Below are 17,708 nucleotides of genomic sequence, written 5' to 3' on the forward strand. Positions count from 1 at the left end.
TCTTTTAAATAGTAGTCAATATTCATATGCTGAAACTTGAAAGAACCTTATTTCCCTTTACTTTTAAACACCCCCCCCCCCCCCCCAAAAAAAAAAAACCTTCTAGGTGCAAATTGGGGTAGGAGTGGTATTTCAGAATCTTGAAACATAATAAAACCAGAAAATAAAATAAAAACAGAGTTAGATCAATTATTCCTTTAAAAGTTGCGTAAACTTAAAAGGGAAAATGCTCAAATATGCTATTTGACTTAACGAAATGGCCTATCCATGCCACTCGTTAATAGTTGGACATAAACACGCCACCAATGTTCTCATTTTGGGCCATGTATGCCATTAGCCACTAACGAAACCCTAATACTGTCAAATTTTGCCATGACATTATATAAATCCTTCATTACTTACCAGCCCCAGTCCCCCCTCACTCCCGAGTGGCATATGTGAATCATTTCATTAAGTTCAGTGGCATATTTGAGTCATTTCATTAAGTTAAGTGGCCATAAAAACACGTACATACTTTTAATTCACAAACTCATTTGCACTTTTCATACCAGCTATACCTCATTAGTGTACTCTCTTTTAAGCTCGTCTCTTTTTTTTCCTTCAACAAATTATGTGGTTCTAAAATCTTTTTAAGAGCCATAAAGTATGTGAAAATTTTGAATGATGCAGAATACGATTAGATTCATAATCTAATGAGCAATATTAGGATTTGAAGTTTGTTAAAGATTTTGGTTGAGGCATGTGAGCTTTATGAAGGATGGAGACGTGTTATTCCGAGAGGATGGAAGTAAATTAGCGGTTAATAATTCAAAAATACATAAATATGAACAAGTTAAAGTTGTTAGGCTTGAGACATCAAAGTCCGTTCTGTTAGGACAAAAAAATTAGGTGTCATGCGGAAGTTAGTAAAGCAAACCTTAAACGACGATAAATCATACAACAAAAGAGAAATCTACCAAAAGAGATACAGACATTTAATGTGGTTCGGTCAATTGACCTATGTCTACGGCGGAAATGAGCAATCCACTATATATAAAAAGAGACTACAAAATATCGAGAGAACAACCTCACGAAGAGGCAAACACAAGTGACACACTAACACTTGTCCCGTAAAGTTCTCTCCCTAAACACGACTCTCAAACCATGCATGGCTATATTGTGGATGCTGCTGAATGAGAAGGACGCTTCAATTTATAGAACTCCAAACCTTTTCCTACAAGAAAAGGAGCTAGCCAAATATGGAAGAATCATAATTTTCTTCTACAAAAAGGAAAACCCAATTATGGTAAATATGTTGTCCTTTCCTTCATGAGATAGGAAAACTAATTATGGTAAGAAAATCTGGTCAAACACCTAACACGTTCACCGGGATTATACCCTATATGGAAACTTTGTTGTCTCTTAAATCCTACTATGTTCTACTGGTTTATAACAGAGGTGAGTAAGCATTTTGGAAGTTAAATTTGATTCTAGTTAATTAAAATTTCGTTTTGGTATTTTTCTTTTCTGGTGGAGAGGTTTTAAATTCTTGAATGTGCCTAACCATGGGTCCACTTGAATCTACTTATGTTTATTTATACTTATCAATTACTATCATCAAGTCTTACGTTTACTAATTATTATTATTCGAGCTAATTAATTCTGAAGTAGAACGTATTGCTTATCTTTGTGTTTTATGTGGTAACTAGTGAAATTTTTTACGCTTCGCGCGGATATAAAAAATATCACTAAATTTAAAAAAAAAAAGGAAAAATAACGATATATAGTAGATGAGAGAGATAATTTTTTTAAATTAACGTGGATATAAAAGATAATTCTACATACCGATAAATCATATACTTAACATTTTAATTAGAATTAGATTTTAGGTAACTGCATTTTTTTCTGGTTTTCTTTTTTAAAAGGAAATAAAAGAGAAAGGATTTTTAAGAAAAAATTTCACTTACATATATTATAATTAATGAGGAGGAAGTGAGAGGTTAATACAAGACTCTTTAAGTACAATTATATGTTAGAGGCATGTAAATAGATAATTTCTTCATTAGATAGTAAAACATCGGCTTTGCTAAAATTTCTCCTATTCAAATAAAAGAAATATGAAATAAAAGTAAAGAAACTAATAACGAAAAGAAAATAAAACAAAAGAAATATGTAGGAATTGCGGCGTATTGTTTTTTATATTCCTTCTGATTATGCTCTTCTTAGCCTTCATCTTTGTCTCTTCTTTTCTATTCATTAGTTTCCCTCTCAAATTCTCCATTCCAAGGAGAATAGAGTACTTCACTTCAGAATAGTTGCTCAATTATTTGTATCCTATCGGCAAAAAAAAAAAAAAAATTTGTCTCACAAATAATAGGTAATTCAAAGAAGAAAATCAAAACATAACTTTCAAAAAGAAAGATAATTATCAGAATACTTCAAAAAGAATCAAATGTTACAAAGTAAACCAAATACTTTATTTTATTTTGTCGTACATATAATACATGATCCAATTATACGAATAAAATGAAAGACAGTTTACTAATTACTTTATAAAAATCACAATTAGAAATGAAGTAGAAAATACTTTCTATTTTACAAGAAACAAACATGCCGATGGCTCAGCAAAGAAGAACCTGAGCCTGCTCTGTGACTTTTAGCCCTAACACTTTTTACTGACTAAAAGAAATAAGAAGTGTTGCTGGAATATCCAATGAAGGGCGTATTTGAATGTTCAAAATTTATCCCTTTTACACAATGAGCTGTTATTGGTTAGTAGTTAGCATACTTCCAACAAAGTTTAACTTATAAGTAATTAGTTTGAGTCCAAATGAAAATACAAACTTGCGACAAACAAAAGTTCATAGAAAATAAAGCGAAAGAGAAAACACGAGAAAGTAAATAGAGAAGAAAACATACAACTTGAGACCTTAATCATAAGAAAATAGAAGGAAATAGAAATACAAAATCAATGTATAATTTTTCGAGTTCTTGTCGACACCCCCTCCCGCAAATATCGATCATTATTCAAGAGCATTCTTGCTCAAGCCAAACTAAAACATGAATCAAATGTTGTAGTAAATATAACAATATTACTATTTCAGGTAAAGAATAGAAAGGGTAGTCTTGGCTAGGAGTCTCATGAAACAAAGTTATGAATTTATATAGGAAAAACTTAGATGATACCATAAGGTATTTTAATTTTTAAAATTAAATATGTGGGGGTTATGAATATGAAAAGCATGGGAGTTATGAATATTATTAAGAGTAGAAGTTAAGGTAATATGAGTTATGAAAATGAAATTTTAAATTTTAAAGTAAATAAAGGACAACAAAGATAAATGGAAATGGTATTCAATTGCTAAAGCTGCCTGAGCTTTGTTCTAGAAAACTACTACATGGGTTCTTTATTACTCATTTACTCTAGATTAAATGAGAGAAATGAAAGGGTATATTAAAAAAAAAGAGATAAATTATCATAAAATTACACATTAAACATTTGGAGGTTATCAATATGAAAGGGATTGGAGTTATTGAGACTATTAAAAGTATAAGTTATGTAGATAAATACTTGTGAGTTATGAAAATAACTTTTTTAATTTTTATTATAAAATAAATTGAAAGAATGATGAAAAATCCCCCAAAAAGGAGAAAAAAGATAAATATGTTTCTTGGCCTAAGAGAGGTGTCACCTCACTTTCTTATTGTCCACTTATATATATAAGATTTTGGCCAACATTATCTCTAAACTGTATTTCAAAAATAATCTACATCCTTAAAGTATCAATGCTAAAATAAAACGTCCTTCAATTATGAAAATGTTAACATGTTACATACTTGTGTTAAGATCTGTCAAAAAATTGACGGAAGCCTATAAAAAAACGTGCAGCTGTATCTTACTCCTACAAAGCTCTCCCGATTAGTCAAACTTAAAGAAACAAAAAAGAGTAGTTGCTGGAACAACTACTTGGACAACAACTTAATTGACAACAATGTTATTTAATTTAACGTATACGCATTATTAAGGAAATTGAATAGTACAGCGAATAAACTATATAAATACATTTTATTTAAAAGATTTTGAACTAATTTAAATTACTCATAGCATGGGTAAATATAATTCGGTGAATTGATGATAAAATATAAAACTCGGAGGATTGGGTATTCTAAATTGGCGATGAATTTAGACTTAATGAAGCAATTAACACGAGATTGATGTTGATGTGGTTACAGACTGATTGAAGAAAGTCATGCGGATCGCTTGAGGTGACGAGTTTGGCATTTCACACGAGTACTGTGAGTAGTAATCTTGGTGCAATTTGTGTTTTCATAACCTGCATGATTTATACATTATTTTACAAATAAAATGTGTTACCGAATGTTTGAAATTGCATGTGGGACAAGTCCTTTACTTGATATGCTACTGAGTAGTTTACTTGGGATGTTGACACTTATTTAAATGTTCTCACTATTACTAGACATATTTTACTGTTACTTGAGATATGATTACCATTACCGAAATTGGATTACATGATTTGATAAGAATTGAAATACCCTGTGCTTTTTGAAAATGCTTTCATGTGAATATTCACTGTTTACAAAGAAAAATAAATGGGAGGAGACTTTGAAGGACCCCGTAGCTAACCGCGAGTTCGTTAGACCTGATGCACCTTTTATTTACAGATTATCGATTACAACTATAGCCAATGTAGAACTAGCATACAGTTATAGTTTTTCCCTCGAGTATGGACCTACAGTTATATTTGACTCCTTTTACGAAAGGGTCCACACATTGATACAAATTACATGGTCGTTTCTTGGAAACCTCCCAAACATAAAGATTTGTTATGAGACAGTATTTACCGAGTTTATTACCGATTTGTTAAATTGATTTCCTTTAAAGGAAGCACATGAATAGACATTACATTTACTGTTTTTGAGAGGGCACTTTATTTTTATGATAGTTCTGATTATTATTATACAAGCATGTTTTCTGACTGTCCCCAATTAAAAATGGTTGTGGTTAAGTGTTATTACTCACTGAGCTAGCGACTCACTCCCCGCTATTTTTTTAACAGAGACAGTAGTTGACGCATGTGACGATTTTTAATTAAAGTGCACCTGCTGATAGTTCTTAGTGAGCCCCGTATTTGTTCGCGTGGGAGAGGAGTTTAATTAATTGTTATGGTATTCCCTTTGAACTCTTAGAGTCGCTCTATAGTCATTCTTTTAGTGTCATGAGTATTCTTTCGTTATTATTGAGACTTGTCATGATCCAAATTTAGGTCGTGGCAACATGCCTCATGATTTTGCCAATTTTCTTGTATTGTGACATCAAGAAATTACTAAAATCCTCTTTCCAATATTTCAATTTTATTTTAAATTTTCAAGTTTTAACTCTAGAAATATTCTAGAATTTTAAATTAAATTAATCAAATCTTTATATTAGTAAACAAAACTTTTTACAATAATATCTAAATATAATATATTGCACACGTAGCTAACAACTTATTAACTTGAATTGAATCTTATTAATATAAATAAATATTACTAATGCATCGCTAGGAACTTGTGGGATTGGAGGATTGTTCATCAGTTGGTTAGAAACTGCCAGTGGGTCGGAGAAATCTGCATCACTAGGAACTTGAGGCATTGGAGGATTGTTCATCAGTGGGTTAGAAACTGCCAGTGGGTCGGAACTACTAGAAGCTGGAGGGTTATTCCTCAGTGGATAATAAGAGAGAGCCTGATCAGAAAATTAAAATAAACAAAAGTTAAGTAATGAGGAAAGTGGAAAGTGGATTAATTTATGCTACTAGGATTACCTGGGAGGACAAGCGTCATCGAGTAACAACTCTCAATTGATCCTCAGAATGCGCATAAAAGCAAGGCATCATCGTGCAAACCTCACGAGTACCCCTCGTAGTGCGAAATAAGTCTGGGTGCAGGTGATGCTCGTATATACCGTGAGCAAACCTGCACCCGTTGCCATCTGGGCATGAGTTGGTGCATGCAAAGAAAGGACATATCTCCCCCCCGAATGTGTCGCAGGATCACTGCGACGAGTTGTCTCCCCGAGGTGTGCATAGAAACAACACTCCCACCTATGCCACCCCCCATGTACACAGTCCCTAATTTTGTATTCATACATCCAAAGATATGCATCCATAAGGACAAAATTCAATATTTTATGTTAGAGCGAAACTGATATTTGTTTCGTACAATTAACATAAAATATTTTTTACATGAAATTTAACCATAGAGCGGAACTAATGCTACACTTTGCTTAAGCTTAAGCCTAGTTAATATGTAGTTTTAGTGGCCAAACTCCAAAGTAGTAACTTGATATCTTAAACAAGAATGTAAGAATGTTCCACATATGAATATTTTCTATCCATAGAGAAAAGATAACGAGCACATCGCTAGCAGGTTGCTTTACTTAGTGACACCCATAGATGGAAAAATGAGTAAATAGATTGACAGGGCGATCGGCTATGAATGGGGTGATAAATGGGCATGTGAATAAATTTTCGAGCATCCTAATTCTCGGTTACTCTACAAAATTAGCTAAAAGGGGAAGCAAACCAGGAAAAGAGAACATAATATTAAAAAAGGAATATGACTTTAAAGTCTACTTTATTCAAATTGGAGTGAACAATATAATATGTATATTTTCTTACATTAATCATAATTTTTCTCAAATTCTTCTCGTACATTATCAGAAATCATGATACAAAAATCAACAAAATGTAGAATCTTTCATCATCATTGAAGCATACATGCTATTGAATGAGTTGTTAAGGTTTCTTTCATGATCCATTGGTTGGAATTCTTGAAGTTTTTTTGGAGGAGTTTTAAAATATTTGAGTTCTTGGTTTGAGAGAGTTTTTGATAGACTTCTTCTAACTTCTTGAATTTGAAAGAAAGAAACGCGCGTAAGAAGAAATGAAAGAATTTGGTCAAGCAATTATGTTATAAAGGGGTCAAAGTATGGTCAAATTAACCGACTTCCCTTTCTTCTTTGATTTTATTGTTTGGGATTAGATACTTTAATTTCACGGAAACAACACAAAAAAATTCTGACTTTATTTTCATAGTTAGGCTGTACAAAGCAAATCGATAAATCGCACCAAATCGATAATACGAGTCAAACCGAAAAAAACTGTTGGATTTTTAAGGTATTTAATTAATATATTAAATACTTAAAAGAGGGTGAATGGGAAATGGAGGGAAATGAAATTTTTGAGTGAAATTTTAAGTTCCCCCTCCCTTGGCAAATGGGCATTGTCCCATATTGGAAGAGGAAGAGGTTTTTTATGGGTATATAAGCAATTTCTCTTCTTCTAGCTCTTAAAGAGTTGAGAAGAAGGCAAGCCTCGCGCCGTCGTCGTCGTTGCTCGCTCGGCTCGGCTTCGGCTACGGCTACGGCTTCGGCTTCGGCTTCGGCTTCGGATTCGGATTTGGTCAAATGATCGATTGATTGATTAACTTTTTGGACCAAATTTATTTGTTAATAGTAAAATATTAACAGAAATGTTATTAAATATTTGTTTTAATAACAAAATATTAATATTAAATATTAATATTAAATCCAATCCGTTTTTCTGTTTTGGTAACAGAAAAGTAACTACCCTCTTCAATTTTCCCTCTTTATTTTCCCTCTTTATTATTGAGTAAATGGCCATTTATGTAATGGCATTTATGTTGTGGGCGTTTTGCATAAATAGCCATTCTGAAGAGACCCAACTTTGGCTATAAATACAACACTATTCTGCTCAGAATTTTAACTACAATTTTCTGAGTTTCCTCTCCTTCTTCTGCATACTTTTAGCATCAAAACAAAGCAAAAAAGTAAGTGTGATTTGCTACCGAACTTTGTGTTCGCTGAAACACTGGGGTTTGAAGTACCACTACACCAGTGTGTAATTCGTTCTATCCTGGGAGGAAATAATCCATAACCTTGGGTACTAGGAGGGGATTAAATTCCTTAAGGAAACACTGTGAATTCAGTGGGCTCGAATTGGTTTATGTCATTTCTGTTTATATTCATTACTGTTTATATTCATTTATATTTCCAGAATTTATTTTACAAATACAGTGTAATAACATCCACTCCAACAGATTAGTCGACATTTTCACAAATTTTACAAACATAAGCTCTTATTTCATGTTTCTCATTCCTTACTTTAAATCTGAATCTATTTCTTAAAAGAAAATAAGTTTCTTGAACTGTGTAATCTTGAATTGTATTCCCACGAAAGGAACGGTGAAGTTAAAAACTAATTCTTCAAATCTTTATTGTGGAGTCGATAAATTATAGGCCCTTTGGTTGAAACATAAGGGCTTACTTCAATTTTGACTCTATCTTCTGGCGGAATCCATATAAAACCACATCGGATCTTTCTTGAAACATAATTTACAATCAGATCTAAATGAAGGGGCAAGCGAGGGACAACACTTGTTAAATTTGAAGTTCTCCTCATGTGACAAGCAGGGTAAAAAAAATCAAGAGCACCCACTTCCAAGTCCATTCTTGCAAATTACCCAATAAGAACAGTCCATCTAGTGCGGAGTTAAGAATGAGTAATGATATACTAATTTCGAGCAGAAAGTAATGAGTTTAATACAACTTTAAGGACCCGTTTGTCCATAAATATTTTTTTTTCTTGTTTTTTTTTAAAAAAAAATGTGTTTGTCCATGAAATTTTGTAAGTTTTTTGAGATTGCTTTAGATGAGTTTTTCAAAACGGAAATTCAAAATATTCAAAAAAAACTTTTCTCCTTGCTCACAAAACTGCAACATTTTTCAAAAAAAGTGAAATGCATATCCAAACATAGTTTCAAATTCCAAATACTATTTTTCAACTTAACTCCAGATAGGTGTGTTCATAAAAACCCGAAAAACCGAACCAAACCGACAAAAAAAACCGATACTTTTTAGGTTTGGTTTGGTTTTGGTTTTGAATTTAAAAAACCGATCAAAATTGGTTTGGTTTTGGTTGAATCAAAAAAAAATCGAACCAAACCGACTATAAAAGTAGCTATTTAAATTTATTATTACACCTATATATATATATATATATATATATATATATATATTTATATAAAGTTTCTAAAATTTTATGGTACATATTAGTCATTTATATTTTTAGTCTAATTCTTTGCTATTATAATCATCTAATTCTTTACCTTTACATTCTAGTTTGCTTAGTAGTTTTCTTTTGCTAAGTACAAGAATTTATTTCATGTTAAAAATAACCGATTTTTAATTGAGTACTTAAATTATTCATCACTATTTGATTAAAATATCATCAATATATCTTGGTAGATGATAGATTTCTCAAAGACCCATTGATTTGATAGTGTTACGTTAAAAATGTAATCGCCGTAATATGCGTTTGGTAGTATATGTATCATATTTAAGAAAAAAATCGATAAATAACCGAAAAACCCGACAAAAGCCGAATCGATAAAACACCGACTTAATTGGTTTGATTTGGTTCTAATATTTGAAAAACCGACTTACTTGGCTTGGTTTCTTTTTAGGGAAAAACCGACCCAAACCGAACCATGAATACCCCTAAGACTCCAGATACTACTTTTTTTCAAAAAATATAATTTTTATGTCCAAAGGCCCATTAATCCCACTCTAATTGCACATTGCATGGAGAATAATGGTTGTAAGTGTAAGTAATAACATTATTCAGGTCGAAATTATAATCGCTATTGAAAAGAATTATCCGATATTTTTACTGATGAAAAATAATACCGCAATATCTACCAAATTAATCGAGGTGCGTGCATCCTTACTCCGACACTACCATTCTACAAACGGGAGAAGAAAAAAAAAAAGTTCACAAAGAATACGAAAAAGTGGCAGCTCGTCTCTCCTCTAATCAACAACTAACCTTATGTGACATTGTACTACATGCCAAAAACCTTTTACTACTGGTACTTCCTCTTTTTCAATTTATGTGAACCTATTTTTTTTTTGGTCCGTTTCAAAAAGAATAACCCTTTCTAAATTTGATAATAATTTAACTTATTCTACCTTTAATAAGAAGCTTTTATAACCACACAAATACTCTGGGTCCCTTTTTGACTTGTTTAGGATTACAAATTCCAAAAGTATTCATTTTTTCTTAAACTCCATGCCCAGTCAAACAGGTTCACAGAGGGAAACATTTTTCTAATGCTTGTCAATGTCACAAGTCCATCCTCCACCGCACAATTGTCCATCTTGGTGCAGACACTTGCATCATGTTAGATAAGGCAAAAATTGCTTGGCTCTTCTTTTAGTTTCACATAACACAACACAAACAATAGAAACAAAGCACACTAAACTCTCACTTCTCTTCATTACACTATGTAGCCACATTTGCATCAAATTGACCAAAAAAATCTTAGATACCATGTTTATGTGCTAAATTACATTTTAGCAAAATGAGTAATCTTTTCTCCAAAATTTATCCAACTTCTTTTGGACTAAATCATCAAAAACTTTACCCAAATTCTAGTACAATCCGATGTTGTGATAATGAATATTCTGAAGTGCAACATAAATCAGCTGAAGTCAATGGTTGGGTTAGCAGTTTCCCAGAAAAGAACCTAGTATTATCATATCCAGGCATTGTAAAACCACCTAGGCCAAAAAGAATTATTCTGGTACGACATGGACAAAGTGAAGGAAATGTAGATGAAAGTGTATATACAAGAGTAGCTGATCCTAAAGTTGGATTGACAGAAAAAGGAGTAGAAGAAGCAGAGGAATGTGGAAGAAAAATGAGGGAAATAATTGAGAAAAATGATGGAGATGATTGGAAGGTTTATTTTTATGTGTCACCTTATAAAAGAGGTATCGAAACTTTGCGTAATTTGGCTAAGTCATTTGAACGTTCAAGAATTGCTGGTGTTAGAGAAGAGCCTCGACTAAGAGAGCAAGATTTTGGTATGAACAAGTTTTGTTTATAAATTCTTTTGACCAGGTTTTACTTGCTAAATGTTCCATATTGGTCTAGGAAATGGAATTACGTACTATTGTTTGTTAGGTAATCTGCAACTCATGAGCTAACTTTTAGAGTCGAGTAGTTAGGTGCAAAGTTTAATTTTTGACATGTATCAGAGCTAGGTTCACCATTTCTTGGTTTATGCAATGTTGAACTCTGAGCCGAGGGTCTATCGAAAACAAACTCTCTACCTTCACAAGGTAGGGGTAAGGTCTACGTACACACTATCCTCCCCGGACCCCACTTGTGAAATTATACTGGGTTTGTTGCTGTTGTTGTTGTTGTTGAACTCTCATGCCACGTTGTTCACGCTCCGTATGTCCATCCTTAAGTGTTCGATGGATTCGTTGAGGAAATGCGCTATTGTCTTTTTATATAATCATGAACTAGCTTTGAGAGTTGTTTTCTTAACATTGCTTGGCTTTCCTAGTATTTACTCCCTTTAGTCCAAAATAAGTGTCAGTTTATGTTTTGGCGCGCATACAAAAACAATTTAATAGCATTAATTATAAAAGATTATTTGAATGAATAACAGTTTATATCTCCTCAAATTATCCGTTATCTTTCCTCGAACTTTTTAGATCATTTATTGCAGCAAGGATAGATTTGAGAAAGTCATAATTAATTCCCTTTGTTACTTCCTAAAGCGACACTCATGACTAAATTGGTTGGGCTTATTTTGGATCGGAGGTAGTAGTAGCATCTTATGAATTGTGTTTATCTAGGAAATTTCCAGGACAAAGAACAAATGAAGATAGAGAAAGCTGTGCGAGCTCGTTATGGTCGTTTCTTTTATAGATTTCCTAATGGAGAATCAGCAGCAGATGTGTATGACAGAATCACAGGTAAGTCTGTTTTTTTCAAGATTCATTGAGTTTTTTGAGCATTTTGTTTGGTGATGAGATTGTTTTGAAAAAGGGAGTTGCAGGGTTCAGAGAAACTCTTAGAAGTGATATTGACATAGGAAGATTTCAACCACCTGGTCAGCAGAGTCCAAATATGAATTTGGTTATAGTTTCTCATGGACTTACTCTAAGAGTTTTCTTGATGAGATGGTATAAATGGACAGTTGAGCAATTTGAAGGACTTCATAATATGAGTAATGGAGGCATGATTGTCATGGAAAGAGGCTATGGTGGAAGGTAAACAAACATATCTTCGTTTTATTTTTCTGGTTGTTGTTACTATTTCGTTTGCCGTAGTTCTCTGTCGTAACTTGCTGTGGTTCTGTTGTATTGAGCCAAGGATCTTTTAGAAACAACCTCTCTACCTTCACAAGGTAAGGGTAAGGACTGCGTACATACTACCATCCCCAGACCCCACTTGCAGGAATATACTGGGTATGTTGTTGTTGTTGTTGGTTTCCACCTGGTGTCCGATACCCACATTGGGAATCGACTAAATCCAAATCCGTGCAAGTAAGTCCACATTGGTGTGGGGGGGGGGGGGGGGGGGGGGCGTAAAGTGCTCTCTAATAAAGCAACTTCGGAACCAAGACTCGAACGTGCGACCCTTGGCTAAGGTTGAAGGAGTACTTACGATTCTACCACAACGCTTGGTGGTGCTCTCTCTAGTTTTATGATGAAGTCCAGCTACAGCAAAACTAGGAAAATTGAACTACTTTTGACTTGTGAAAATCTGCAGGTACTGCTTGTCAGTGCACCATACAAGGGAGGAGTTGCAGAAATTTGGTATGACTGATGAGATGCTAACTGACCAAGAATGGTAACACACTGCTCATCTTTTGTGGTTGAAATTACCTGGGTTTCTTATTTATCTATTTTTATTGTTTTTCTTATGAAGGCAAAAGATAGCAAAACCAGGTGAACTGAATTATGATTGCTTGATTACTGGACCATCTTACTTTACTCACTTTGATGATGACGAAGCCAAGAATTTTGAGTTGTGAGATTATTAAGAAGGTAAGAAAATAGGAAAAACTCTTGAAAGTAGATGTTGAAGCTAAGACCTGTTGGAAACCACAACCATACTTGGTGAAAATGCATCAGCGTTAAGAGAAGAGTTTGACTTATATACACAGACAGTACAAAAGAATTTCACACTACCAGTGTAATTTTACCTTACTGTAATCTATCATTTACCATGTTTTGAGCAGAAGAGTTTGCCTTATGTACATCAGTACAAAAGAATTTCATACTATCATTGTAGTTTTAACCTGCTGTAATCTGTCATTTACCATATTTTGCAGGCTATCAAGTCCATGTTTCTGTAAAAAGTTACCTGTAATTGACTTTGATGGTTTAACAATACTGTTGTATATTAAACTGTATGTTGATAGCTACTTTATCACCAGTAGTTAACACAACCTATTATACATTCAGAATTTCAAGCACAAGTGGAAATAGTGGAATCAAAAGATAAGAATAATAACTAACTCTCTTTTCTTTTTCAAATAAAACAGCTAAAGCTAGATGTTCTACAATCCTAGGACAAGGAATCTCCAAAAGTTCAGGAAAATTGGATACCAGCATATAGTCAGTCAAACAAAAGAAGACATGACTATCTTTAACTAAAGGTGCCAACCTAATCAATAAACAGAAGAACATAAGTCAACAGTCTCAGATAGTACATAGAAGAACAGCATCATAGAATTAAACTCATTATTCATGCAAAACAAAATTAGTAATTGGAAAGTTAAACATCATGCAACAAGGTAAACTTCAGAAAATTTGGTCAACAAGGAATGAGAAACAATGGAAAGAACATTGAAGAACTTCAGAATTCACACTAGGGAATATCGTGCTACAGTATTCACGCGAGGGAAAAACAGTACATCTAGTCCTAAGCAGAGACTGGCTCACAAGGTGCATAGATGTAATGAATTTCATTAGCAACCAGAAATGCGATGACTATCAGTCTTGCTTCCACACTTTGCCAGCAGATGATCTCAAGATACATGAAAATCTAAGACAATAAGCAATTCACCATCTTGCTGCACCCTTGGCATTGCCACCACAAAACCAGTATCAATGTCGCCTCATAAGCAGTGACAATCACCATTATCTCCCAAATTACCTCAACTTCGTTAGCTTGCTCAAATTAGTTATCCATGTCTTGATATACTGAATATATGAATCATCCCAGTAACAGAATTTAGCATTCAGGATATTGCACAACTTTTAAGTGGGATGACTCTTTGTGAACTTAAAACCACTAATTCAGGAAATTTAGTCACAGACGAGAGAGCTCTACATGGGATTAGAAAGAAACTATATTCATATCACATGACACCTAAACAGAAAAAAAGTGCCTGCTTTCTCCCAGATTAAACCTGGGATCATGATCATCTCCATAAGTTTGACTCTGCAGTATCAAAATGTGCTACTTGCTTCAAAGGAAGAAGGAAAAAAAGAATTGGTATAAGATGAGGGCTACAGAATAGCAAGAGTTGGAACAAGACAACCATAGAGAGGACGTGGCCCTTCTTCTCTTCACTGGTTAAGTCTCAAGAGTTCTCAATTGTTGCAGTCATGACACGCATTTGACGAGGCCGTTCAGGCTCGCCATTTCGCCTCCAGAAAGCCCTTCTCCACCAAATCTCAAATCCTCTCTGGATATTCGGGCAGTCATCACCGGAGTTTAAAAACCGATCAAACCAAGACGTTAAAATTTCTTGCTGCAATGCCATTGGTAGGGTCAGAATAGTATTACTGAGACCATCTTCAATTAAATGCCGGTCAAGACCTCTTGATGCCCTCCTCATCCATCCAAAATCCTCATAGAATGGCACTAACCATGTCTGCAAAAGAGAGCACCTAGCATCCTTGGAAGCGAGTAATTGCCCTTTACCAATTCCAACAAACAGTCTAGCCGTGACCCTACTAACCTCATACCTATGAAGTGCAGGCACCTTAGGATGTGCCGCAGATAATTCAGACTGAGAAGCCCAAGTCCTCAAAAAATCTTCAGCTATCTGTCTATCAATCAAGATATCCAAAATCCAATGCAGATTATCAGCCTGTCGTGCAATCTGACCCACATCCGCCATGTCTGCGTCTGCTGCCCGTAAAAACTGGTGGCGAAGCAATTGCAGACATGCATTGCAAGCTGAATACAGTGACTCCTTTCTCAAGTCGTTATGAGATGAATTCTCATGCAACATTTTGGATACTAAGCCTTTCATCTCTCGCCTCGCCTTCTCATCCTTCCCTTCAAGAACCACATGCAATAACTTGAGAAGTACTTCCTCATTCCCATTTGCACTCTCTGTCCCTGATGTAACATCAAGAGATACCCTCCTTAAAACTTCCCCAGCACCTACCCCTTCAAGACGAAGCTCAGACAGTAGTGAAGCTACCTTTTCTTCTTCATCCTCAGCCCAAGGAGCAGCCTCCAAGTACTCCAGGCACGACAACACCCCCGCATCAAACCCAATTGCCGCTGAAACCTATAACACAATTTAATTAGCCAGGGCCGAAATGCCGTGCAAATTTCTAATTACCCACATATGTGTGTGTCTGTGCATAAAGACTAGACTTTATCTCAAAAACAATTCACTATCCTAAAATAAAGTGGCATGGAAAATCAACTATCTCTTACAAAGCACATTAAAATAAATTTGCAAGCAATACAATTCAATGACTATTCGACACAAACAATATGCATGGCTAATGAACGAAGACAACAATTTTGATGCCTAACTTCTACTCACAGTTCAAAATCGACCAAGCATATACTTAATATTGACTACAGAGGTCACAGTCTATCTAGCTAAGTGATTTAACAATAATCAACCGTGTCTAAGTCATAAATCAGTTGGGGTCAGTTATATGAATCCTCTGTACCATTCATTTGACCAAGTAATTTTGTTTTTACCAATGATGTCCGAACCAGCTTGCGCCCACCTCAATTATTCCGGGTACCGGCTATCTCCCACCAACACAGGTACCGGGAAACTCTACCCATGAACTCGAACCCTTACGGTTCTTTTCCCACTTCATTAACCACTGACTGATTCAGTCATCATTTTTTTTCAATGCGAATATTTTATCAGAAGATTTCCATTACTAGGTAATTATACAACTAATAAAGTAAGTATAGATGCACAAGCATTACCTTTAAGATTCCAAGGACTTTGGGAACATCTTCTTTCATGAGCTTTTTCCTCAAATCCTTGCAATACATTAATCTCAAGGTCTCAATATACACTTCAATATCATCACAATCTGCAATCTCAACAATGTAAGGACCCGAATTTCTCTGTTGCTTTACCCATTTCTCAGACAACTTTACAGCAAAAAACCTACTATGAGCCACCAAGATCTGCCTATGAACATTCATAGCAACACTGAAACCATCCTTAGAACTCAGTGTTAACTTCACATCACTCGAACCCGAATCATTAAACTGATTCCCCGGGCTCCTACAGGATAAAAGATCCAAAAGTCGCTGTTGCATTAAGGCCTGTTTGTCTTGTGGCATAAGGGAAGTAGAAAGCTTCTGATTTAAGCCCCCATTCGAAATGGGTGCATTGTTGATTGTTGATCTTGGAATACATTCGGGTTCATTTGCCATCATTTCGAAAAGGGTCGGGCTTGAACGAGTCTTGTTGTCCATAGAAGGTGGCGGTGACATAGGGTTTAAAAGCCCAGCTGTGAGTGCAGAGTTGAATTTGCTGAAAGATGACGGAAATGCTTCGTGGGTGTTGTTGTTTGGGATAGGAGTACCTCCTCCACTACCGTAAAAGGTGGCTGTTGCTGTACTGCCGAGAGATTCCATAACTTTAGGAAATGTAGTTGGCGAATATGAGATCTTGAGATTTGAAGGCGAGGAGGAAGCGGAGATGGATGACGGCGGCGAGGGTGGAGGGGGTGTGACAGTAGATTTAGAAGCAGGACAACACCATGAGTTTTCAGGAGAAACAATAGTAGGTGTATCAAGCTTACGAGTTTCGTTCAGACATTGTGTCGAACAGGTGGTAGGCGAAGAATCAGAAGAGGAGGAAGAAGTAATGGTGGTCTCACGGCAACGACGACGTTTGGGTTTAATGTGTTGGGTTTGGAATTTGACATGTGTAGTAGTAGTTGCCATATAGTGGTGTGGTGTGGTTCACTTGTTGTCCTTTAGGGCCTAAAATACATAGCATTCAAATAACACATATGGACAAGAAATCAAGAATTGAGTAATAAGAGTAGCGGTTGATACAAGATTTTTATATAATATATTTGTTGTTGATTATGAAGTGAGAAAAAAGACACAGAAAGATAGCAATGAAAGCTTGAAATGAGCATTCACTGGAGATAGAGATGTTGGATAGTGGATTTTAATTAATTTTGTTTAGATACTATGCTTTCTTTATACGTATGGATGACCTCTTTTCATAAGTCTTTCATCTCCTTTACGACAAATTTGGGACCAATATATAGAACCTTTTGTATTAAATTTTAATTGAGCTAAAGCAAATAAGTATCACATGAATACAGCATAATCCATAAAGTTGACATGACAATGTAGTGAATATTTTAGTTCAAATTCCAGCCGAGACAAAAATACTAGGTAATTTCTTTTTATCTGTCCAAACTTTGGTGAATGGAGTTACCTAGTACTTGTTGCTAGCGGAAGGTGGCAGGTATCCGGTGGAATTAGTCGAAATGCGTGTAAGTTGGCCCAAACACCACAATTATAAAAAACGAAAAATGGTCAAAATTGCCCACGTACTATCGAATATTATTTAAAAATACCTTCGTTATACTATTTGGTCGA

General features: G+C 34.8%; 2 protein-coding genes across 3 annotated transcripts; one reads left to right on the plus strand and one right to left on the minus strand.

Moving 5' to 3' along the window:
* Nucleotides 1-10,288: 10,288 nt before the first annotated feature.
* On the plus strand, nt 10,289-13,237 carry LOC109219856 (phosphoglycerate mutase-like protein AT74H). Of its 2 annotated transcripts, XM_019384325.1 has the most exons (6): nt 10,289-10,927; nt 11,711-11,830; nt 11,914-11,967; nt 12,055-12,127; nt 12,630-12,710; nt 12,789-13,237. In XM_019384325.1, exons 1-6 carry the CDS (start codon nt 10,423-10,425, stop codon nt 12,892-12,894), a joined length of 939 nt encoding a protein of 312 aa, XP_019239870.1. In that variant the 5' UTR covers nt 10,289-10,422; the 3' UTR covers nt 12,895-13,237. The 2 variants fall into 2 exon arrangements, with proteins under 2 accessions (XP_019239870.1, XP_019239869.1); XM_019384324.1 differs by having other exon boundaries at nt 11,914-12,127.
* Nucleotides 13,238-13,569: 332 nt separating this feature from the next.
* Nucleotides 13,570-17,249, minus strand: LOC109219855 (BTB/POZ domain-containing protein At1g63850). Its single transcript, XM_019384323.1, has 2 exons — nt 16,062-17,249; nt 13,570-15,393 (listed from the first exon to the last, which is right to left on the minus strand). The coding sequence occupies exons 1-2, from the start codon at nt 17,034-17,036 to the stop codon at nt 14,452-14,454; spliced, it is 1,917 nt and encodes a 638-aa protein (XP_019239868.1). The 5' UTR covers nt 17,037-17,249; the 3' UTR covers nt 13,570-14,451.
* Between the last annotated feature and the right edge of the window lie 459 nt (nt 17,250-17,708).

The sequence above is a fragment of the Nicotiana attenuata genome, unplaced genomic scaffold (genome assembly GCF_001879085.1).
Source record: "Nicotiana attenuata strain UT unplaced genomic scaffold, NIATTr2, whole genome shotgun sequence".
Classification (NCBI taxonomy): domain Eukaryota; kingdom Viridiplantae; phylum Streptophyta; class Magnoliopsida; order Solanales; family Solanaceae; genus Nicotiana; species Nicotiana attenuata.